The sequence below is a fragment of the Triticum aestivum genome, chromosome 7A (assembly GCF_018294505.1).
Source record: "Triticum aestivum cultivar Chinese Spring chromosome 7A, IWGSC CS RefSeq v2.1, whole genome shotgun sequence".
NCBI lineage: Eukaryota > Viridiplantae > Streptophyta > Magnoliopsida > Poales > Poaceae > Triticum > Triticum aestivum.
Window position 1 is genome coordinate 668145921 of NC_057812.1, and position 9135 is coordinate 668155055.

At 52.5% G+C, this 9135-nt stretch overlaps 1 protein-coding gene across 1 annotated transcript; it reads left to right on the forward strand.

Annotated features, from left to right (window-relative positions):
- The first annotated feature begins 4449 nt into the window (after positions 1–4449).
- On the forward strand, positions 4450–7799 carry LOC123147284 (uncharacterized). Its single transcript, XM_044566523.1, has 3 exons — positions 4450–4542; positions 4645–4778; positions 7174–7799. Exons 1-3 carry the CDS (start codon positions 4537–4539, stop codon positions 7412–7414), a joined length of 381 nt encoding a protein of 126 aa, XP_044422458.1. The 5' UTR covers positions 4450–4536; the 3' UTR covers positions 7415–7799.
- Positions 7800–9135: the final 1336 nt, after the last annotated feature.

A 9135-nucleotide genomic window follows, 5' to 3' on the forward strand; every position in this document is an offset into this window, starting at 1 on the left:
CCACCACCAACTACAACACTCGGAAAACATAAAAGGTCTCCAAAAGCAACGTGTCCAAGAAGGAAATAGCGCACAAGCACCATAGTTGCCCGATCCAAAATCTTAGGTTTTCACCCTGGAGAAGTCCGAGCTGTCAAAAATTCCATCAGCAAGGCAATTGCCAGTCACAACCAATGAAGGCTAAACCTTAGGTTTTCACCCTGAAAGTCACAGCTCGGTACCCTAGGAGCACCACCAAAAATGAATTCCTCCGGTGCTGCCACCCCTACTTGACACTGCTACTACTGAGAGTTACAAACACCTGGCTGACTCCATCACCTCGAACACTCCATCTGTCTAACTGATCCTCCGATCTCAGCCGCCATGACCTTTTCCACAACTGTCTACACCATAGAAATCGAGAAGACGACATGTCCCGTGGTGTCAACAAACAATAGAGCTTCGCGCCACGCCGTCATGGAACCTTGCGGGCTTATATGGCGTGCACGGCCAAATACTATCTGATCGAGATATCTTAGGCAGGATCTCCGACAGCAGTTCCGGAACACGTCGATGACCAAATCAAGGAGGATCGATCATGTAGGACATTACCATGATGCGAAAAGAGCACGGGGACAACCACCATTATTTTCAGGGTAGCAGGCCCCCACGCCGCCCCGATCCAGCCCACCGCCACATGTCTGCCGACATCCATGGCCTGAGCCTGTCGACTAGAACCCCAGGCCGCATCAGCCGATGAGGCACACGGCCGACCGCAGCTTTGGGCCGAGTTCGACCAACCCACCCAGGTCAGATCGGAGGGATCAACAGTCCAGGCCATCACTGCAAGCCGGGGCACACCACCGAGCGGAGTGCCCTACCACAGCCGTCATCAAGCAGGGCCGCCGCCACCAGATTGGAGCCTCGCCGCCACCAGATCGGAACCACGCCGCCGCCGGATTGGAGCAGTGTCGCCGCCAGGGAAGGAGAGGATCCGCGCCCATGGAAGGCCCCGCCGCCGCCGGCACTGCCTGGGCTTCGCCCGACAGAGACCCTCAGTAGCAGCGAGGGGGAGGTGCTTGACGGGAGGGCCCGCGGCTGACGGGACTAGATTCCCCCGAGCCACCAGTATGAGCGACGCGGGGGTCTGGTTTGTTATGAGGGACGCACAGCCGGGTACTTCATTAACAAATTCTCAAATCCATACAATGTGATGCAACGTCAACTAAACTCTGCATACTACATCTCGATATGCCTACATGCAAAAAACTCGGTGTTCATTTTGTTAAAAAAATGCATGGAACAGCTCGATATGCCTTTTCTTTCGTCGTAATAAGACTAACGCTTCACCCTAATAGGAACATCACGGTGAGCCCAGGATCCTGCTCACTAGAGGTGCCCCAGTTATGATACCAACGTGCAATTAGCTCTTTGTTTATGTGGCGGATTGTGGCTATGTTCACAAAAGAGGAGGGTAAATGATTAATTGTGTCGGGTAAACTTTACCCTTGAGTTTAATTTTCTGCCATTTTTTGGTTGAAGGTGATAGATCGTCCGTTTCATCCTTCGACAAAACATTGTGTAGCCTTTCAACGTTCTTGCAAAACTAGTTCCAATAGTTTGGAGTTTGGACACACTTGTTGGTTGTCATATGCTTTCAACTTGCATGTTTTTGAATACTTGAATATATCTGCTAACAACTTATGTCTGCAAAGCACTTTGATTGGATAATTTGATACAACTTTCTAGCCATTTTTTCACCAAAAATCCGTATGTTGTTTTTTTTAGAAACAGGATATTTCAAAAATCTATTAAAAATAGGAAAATATATTTTAGAAAAAATTCTAGTAGGAGTATGTTTTTTATAAAAATTCAATATATATTTAAAAAAGTTCATCGTATAAAAAAATTGCTCATCGTTTATTATATAATAATATTTAGTGTGTATTTACAAAAAAATCGCATACTAAGAAGTTCATTGTGTATACCAAAAAATTGTTCATCCCAAATTAAAAAAATGTCGACAGTATTGACAAAAGTACACCGTTTATTACAAGACCTATATAAACAATAAATGTCCAAAACAAATTCAAAGAATACCCAAGATCTGGAAAGGAAATAGAAAATAGATTAAAAAAAACAGAACAGTCGTAAAAAGCCCCAGACTTGGTATAGCGGGCCACACTGATCAGTTTCCTTGTCAAAACGTGTTTAAATGCAGATCAACTCAATTTGTTGCCGCGTGCCACAGACTGGGTACTGATCTGCAAAAAGGAAAAAAGGATAAAGTGGTATAGTTTCTTGCCCTACCCGCAATATGGTTCAACGTGCAATTAACTCCTAGACCAAAAGAGCCATGCTAAGACCATCTACTGTCGGGTGCCTCAAACACACAGGTGAAAGACCCGGTCACTGACCAGTCAAAAGTAGCTGACCCAGACGGGCATCTCAAATAGGCCTCAAACGCCCGGGTTGACTGGCACCCCTCGTATTTAGCTCAAATATGGGGCGGATATGGGGAGGCCAGGCGCAAGCGGGCCCATCCGCTATGTCGACTCCGGCCCACGCTGGCCCACCCGACCCCACATATATTTGTCCCCATCCTCTTGTCGGATCAAACCCTAACCACTCCACTCTAGTCCACTTCCTTCGCTCCGGCCCAAGCTCACTTACAGCGCTCTCCAGCCTTCTCCGGCATGGCGGACAACAGATCTGATCCGGCCACCCCGGATCCGTCGAGCGAGGTGGCGTCCCTTGCAGGTTGGAGGAGGATATGGTCGTCCGCATTGCCCTACGCCACTGGCGGGAGGATTGCGCCCGACCGACGACGGGATTAGTCCGACACAAATCCATTGTGTCGGCACAATGAGCGCTTGGATCCGCCTATGCTAGAGCATCGCAGTTCGTTAGGCTCCCCATCTCCAGTCCCCCGGCAAATGAGTGCTACACTGACTGGTGTGGCCATCGTATGCAGGAGAGGATAAGGGTGGCCGAGTCGCGGCACACCGCACACTGCAGACATGGCAGAGGTGGAGGCAGCGGCGTGTGCTGCCGCATAGGAGGAAGTCGTCTATGCCCGCATCCTAAAGAAGTGGTAGAGGAAGAAGCGTGCCCCCTCGCCCGATGGCAAAATCGAGCGGTTTGTGCCATGACCAGACAACCCCCCAAAGAGGAGAAGGAGGACAACGACGGGTCTGATAGCTTTGACAAAGAGCATATCTGGCTTGATTCATTTTGTGTTTTCGAGCGCTACTTCTGCGAGAAAGAAGGCAAGGGCACTGGGAAGGGCAAGTGCAAGGCCAGTCATGGATGACCCATATTAGTATGTAGGTAGAACATGCCAATTTTAGTAGTCCGATGGCATGCACTGATGTAGTAGCCGGACGATTCGTGCTGCATCGTGTACAATTGCATGTGTTTGTATGGATTTGAGGTTTGCCAGTAGAGGTGTGTGGTTGTGCGAAGAAAAATTTGAAGTCTGGCTGCTCAATATCTGCTGACGCGCCCGGACGCTTCCGCATGCATTTGAAGGTCCAAATTTGATGTCCATGACGGTAGATGTTCTAATGGTACTCACAAATATGAATCGGACTGCAAGGGACCAACAATGAGGAGTGTTTTTTGTTTCTTACAAAATAACTGTGAAGAGTTTTGGGCCAATAATCTAATTAAATGGTTTTGGGATGCCGCTCTCTTTTGCATATGCTGCTCATAGTCATAAATAGGTGAAGCACTGAAGTCTCAGCTACCCACTATATATCGGCAGAACCATCCATTGAAATGACTGCAAGGGGACACAAAAGTGAGACATTATTTGGATGAGGAGCAGCGCTGAGATGCATGATGTGCCACAATAGTAGCAACTAGCAAGACAAGATGTCTATAGGTATCACACTTTAAAGGAATGGGGTGCAGCAGGAATTCGCATGGAAGCTGTTCAAGAAGTTTTCGTATATTAGACGAGTGAAAGCCGACTAAGATCTTCATTAGTGCCACCAAGATAATGGCTGCCAGTGTAATTCGTATAAGTAAGATCATAATGGTACACAATGTGAAAATGTACAAGGTGGCGTAGCCGGAGTAAGAAAAATGCAGCTCAGAGAGAGCGGAAGTGTATAATTTCCTAGAATTGTTTTCTTGGCAGAAGCAACTATTTTCTGCAACTTTTTGCATTTTTGGATGGAAAAAAATCCTAGACTCCGTTCTAGTGCAAGCATCGACTTCAATGTACCGTTGACCCATACGGTCACCTCTGCCTCCTCCCTTGTCTGGCACACCACCTTGTACACATCGCCCGAGATGGCTCGAAATCAGCCCGACTAGAACACGTACAGTACGTTCAGACTTCAGAGCCAGCTAGCGCGTCCTTGTCTTGCCTCTGCCCCAAGTTTTCCCTCTCAAAGTCGGTTGTCTTCCTTCCTAAGCACACCATGGACTCTTCCATTTAAATTCACCGAACCTTCCCTGTGTCAATACCTCTCTTCTATCACTCGGAGATTCTTCATTCTTGTCTTGTGTCCTTGCCAAGCCGAGCTAGCCCCAAGCCAAGCCAATCCAATGGAGGTATGGCTTCCGTATCAAGAGCTGCTCATGCTGTTGTTGCTTGCCGTTGCGTTCGTTTGACTTGCCATGGCTGAGCGAGGCTGATGTATGTGTATTTCGCAGGATGCGAGGGGGTACCGGGGGATACCGGCGTTCGGCGAATGGAACTACGGCGACGGCGACGACTGGCCCGTGCTCGCCCAGCGCTTTTCGAGTCCGGGATGCACGTCCCGTTTCCGGTACACAAAACCTGCAAGGTACGGACTAGTAGGACTAACCAGAAATTACTTCCGTTTTGTCCAAAGTTCAGATGTAAGATGAAAACGACATCTCTTCGTCAAATTAAATTAACCTCATCTTCATATTCATTTGCATCTTTGCTCACTAGTAGTACTAGTAACTTCTCTAGAATCCCTGCCCGTTGATATGATCCTTGCCCTGTAAGGGCATCTCCAGCCGTTGGCCCCCCAGGGGGCGTCTAAAAGCGCCGCCTGGGGGTAAGTCGGCGAAAAAAATGGCACTGGGGGCGAGTCGGTCCCCAGCCGTCGGCCCCCAGGGCCGCCCCCAGGCGCGTATCTTAAAAAAAACAGAATCGTTCGGCTAAGTTATGATAAAAACTAGTTAAATTTCGGCCAAACATTACAAATTTCGGCGAAATTCGGCCAAACATTACATGAACCTAATCTAAAAAAAAGAGAAAGGGGCTGAAGTCGTCGCCGCCATCGTCGTCGTCGGCCTTCTCCTCCTTGACGCGGGCGCCCCTGCTGGACCCCTCCCCGGCGTCGCCATGGCGAACAGGCGGCGGTGCGTAGTCGTCGTCGTCGCTGTCGCACAAGACGACGACCCCGCCTTCCTCGCGGCCGCGTCGGCGCTCCTCGAAGCGGCGTAGGGCGGCGCGCTGGCGCTCCTTCTCCTTCTCGCGGCGCGCCTTCTCCATCGCAATGGAGTCCTGGCGCGCCCATTCGAGGGCGGCGTCGCCGTCGTCGTCGAACTCGGCCTTCACGGGCGCCAGCCCCGGCTCCGTCTTCACCGGCGCCAGCCCCGGCTCCGTCTTTGGCTTGATGAAGCGCGGAGGAGCCGACGAGGGGGCGCGCCGGCCGCCCTCATTGATGACGATGCCGGCGCTGCGACTGCGCCGGCCGAGCGGGTCTCCGCCGCGGGCTCGGCCTTGACGCCGAGCAGCGCCGGAGAGTCGGAGGAGTGTGAAGAAGAACGGGATGAGGAGGAAGAAGAGGAGGCGCCGAACCTCCTTGGAGCCCATGGCCCGGCGCGTCGGTGCTGCGCCGGGGCGGCCACCCTCGCCGGGGGGTACGCCAACGGCGGGTCGTTGCCGCCCTCGAGGTACGTGAGCACGCCCTCGAGTGTGCGGCCGGGGACGCCCCACCAGAGGTAGCGTCCCTCGTTGTTCTGCCGGCTGCCGACCACCGGCGCGCCGTTGGTGAACGCCAAGCGCTGCTGTTGGCGGCGCTCGAAATACGCCGCCCAGGCCGCGTGGTTGTCGGCGGCGTACTGGGGGAGGGAGAGCTCGGCGTCGGTGAGGCACGCGCGCACGATCTCGACCTCCTCGGCGAAGTACCTCGGGTCCGCCACGGCGTCGGGCAACGGAGGAATGGGCACTCCCCCGGCGCTGAGTCTCCACCCCGTCGGCTCGGCGCGCATGTCCGGCGGCGCCGGGATGTTCGCCTGAAACAGGAGCCAGGACTCCTGTTTGCGGAGCAAACGGCGGCCGAAGCCGTTGGCCGCCGCCGTATCTCCGGGGAAGCGTTCTGCCATGGCGAAGGCGGGGCTGGGCGGGCTCGGGAGAGGTAGAGGGAGGGGCTGGGCGGCGGCGTTCGGGGAGAGGTAGGGAGAGGAAGGGCTGGACGGCGGCGAGAGGCGGGGCTGGTGTGGGCGCAGGTGAGTGGAGGCCGCCGGCTTTTATAGCCAGGCCGCGCCCGTGTGTACGCGTGCGAGGGAGTGGAGGCGTCGGCGCGCCGTCCCGTGAACGCGCCGCCCGTGAGAAATCAATGGCAAGGCTGACCGGCGGCAGCCTTGCCATTGATTCCCCGCGGGAACCAAGGCCGTTGGGGGAAGACGAGGCGCCGAGTCGCTGACACGGCTGGCCCGCGTCTTTTTCGCGTCAAAACAGCTCGCCCCGGCACCCCCGGGCGCCCCCAGCGCGCCGAGTTCGGCCTGGGTCCGCCGGCACTGTTTTCGGCCCAAGCCGGCGAAAATCAGACTTCTGGGAACGCGACTGGGCCATTTTTTCGGCGCCGGCGCGAAAAAATCGTATGGGGAGGCCTTCCTGGGCGCGGTTGGAGATGCCCTGAGCTAAAATTAATGGCCGGTAGGCTTGTAGCCCACGACACGCTCTCTAGTCAACCATGTCCACCCAGAGTCAACGGTCAGCAGTCGTCTGGCTGGTGCGCACCGGTGCATGCACAGCACAGAGCTCTAGCTTTTGTGCGGGCCCCACACTGCATTTCCTACCAAGCACACCACTCCTGCATGCGCATGTCCGCTTCGCCCTATCTGTGCTGTCCCAAGAGGCGTGCGTTTCTGCATGCAACGGGTGCACTGCATCTACGTCCTTCCCTTGCACATGTACATATGTATCCGCTGTTTTGGCTTTTCATGATCGGTAGGTTGGTGACGGGCGTTGTATGTTTGCAGCGAGCGAGAGCAAGTCGCAAGAGGCGTGTCCCTGCGTTCGGAGAGTGGAACAACCACGGCGATGGCGACGCCGGTGGCTGGACGGCGGCCGTCGTCAACCAGTGCTTCGAGCCTGCCAGGGCAAACAAATCACTCAAACAGGAATTCACTGGTTACGACAGTGGCGTCGTCGCCATGGGGAAGCAGCAGCACAAGGTTGCGAGGAAAACCTGGGCGGCTGACTCTGGGCCCCATGCGGTAATGGAGCCCTTCTCCTTCACGGCGGTCAAAGCTGTTGACGATGACCTGTACGAGGTCCCATCGGACATGCTCTGTGCCAACCCACTACGGGGGGCGATTTGATAATTTGTCACCCCTTACTTTCCCCTTTCACAATTTGCCACCCATTGTCTTAATGACAAGCAGGCCCGGGCTCCACCTGTCATTCTCAGGGGGAGGGGGGGACAAATTATGAAAGGCGGAGGTAAGGGGTGGCAAATTATCAAATTTGCCCACTACGGGTATGCAAGTCATTGATTTTCTGCGTGTGATGGTTGCGTCGCATGTTCTAGGAAGTTTACACTTCTTCTCATGAATATGCAAAGATTGAGTATCTTTTCAGGAAGTTTACACCACAAGAAAGAAATTGATTGACTGTTGCACACTTCTGGATAATTACTTTTACCCATGCAAAAAAGTGGATTATAACTTTTACAACACAAGAACTCCAATCCAACAGACTTCTTTTTTGCTGAGAAAAAATTAATATGGGCTTGTGGCTTGGGTTTTGCAACAAATTAGCTAAAGGAAAAAAATACACTTCACAGGTCGGTTTCTCTGTCTACAAATTGTAGTGTGGAATATACGACGCGTTTGGTTGGAACTCAGGTAACGTATTCACTATTGTAATGAGAATACACTGTATTAGATTAGAGGTAGTTGAATACGAGATGTGTTTGGTTTACGCAAGGGAGTAGAAAGCCGTGGAATACCATCGTCAGCCTTGTTGACCGATGCCGGACGATTGGAGGACAGACGACTGCTCCGATGGCTCGTGACAGTAAATGAGATCACTGGCCGTTCACAACAATTGCTACTGCTCACGGCGGCGCTGCCCACGGCTGCGGCGAAGAGAGATCGGCGGCGCCGTCCATGACGGCGGAGGCGATGGAGATCGGCGGCGCTCGGCGGCGGAGGCGAATGGATATCAGAGGGACGGCGATGGTATTGCTCATGGCGAGGGAGATCATCGTCGCTGCTCCTTCGTCCTCATGGTGAAGAAAACGATCAGAAAGAAAACGATCAGGATGCGCGGTATTGGATACCAGGCTGTATCGGGTGTTTTCGGTTTTGTGAAAGATGTTTTCCGATTACACGGGAGCTGAAACCGAAGTGGCCGAAACAAACGCTGGTAACGTAATCGTGAGCTGGTGTATTCGGAAGACAGTGAGAATATCGCAAACCAAACGCGTCGATAGTTTCTGTTAACGCCTAGAAATTTCCTGCACGCATTTTATGAGCTTTCAACTGCCACTAATGTCTAATTGTACTCCCTCGTTCACTTTCATAAGACTTTTTAGACATTTAAGACACCATCTAAAAACAGTTCAATTTTAGCTGTTTTAAATGACTTGCAAAAATAAACAGAAGGAGTAGTTCTTACCAATGCCTAATTTTTTTTTCCAAATTGCAGAAGAGTAGGACGTGGCTGATTAGCCTAGTGATGAGGTGTTGAGGCCTCAACTGCTTTGCCTAATCATTAAAGGACCGTGACCACCGAAGTACCCATCGAAGCAGAGTGTGCTCACATCTTATTTGCTTGTGCATGCGCCTAGGGCTCACATTGGTACATGTTTTCATTGATGGATGGATGAATTGCATGATGTGGTTCGATGTCCTTGAGAATGTAACTATGTAGTAAGAAGGAAGCGGTGGGTTGACACACACACACGCACACGCACACGCACACGCACATAGGTCACG

Coding starts and splice junctions, on each gene's coding strand:
- LOC123147284 (XM_044566523.1), top strand. Junction 4,779..7,173: donor CGGTACACAAAACCTGCAAG/GTACGGACTAGT, acceptor GTATGTTTGCAG/CGAGCGAGAGCAAGTCGCAA.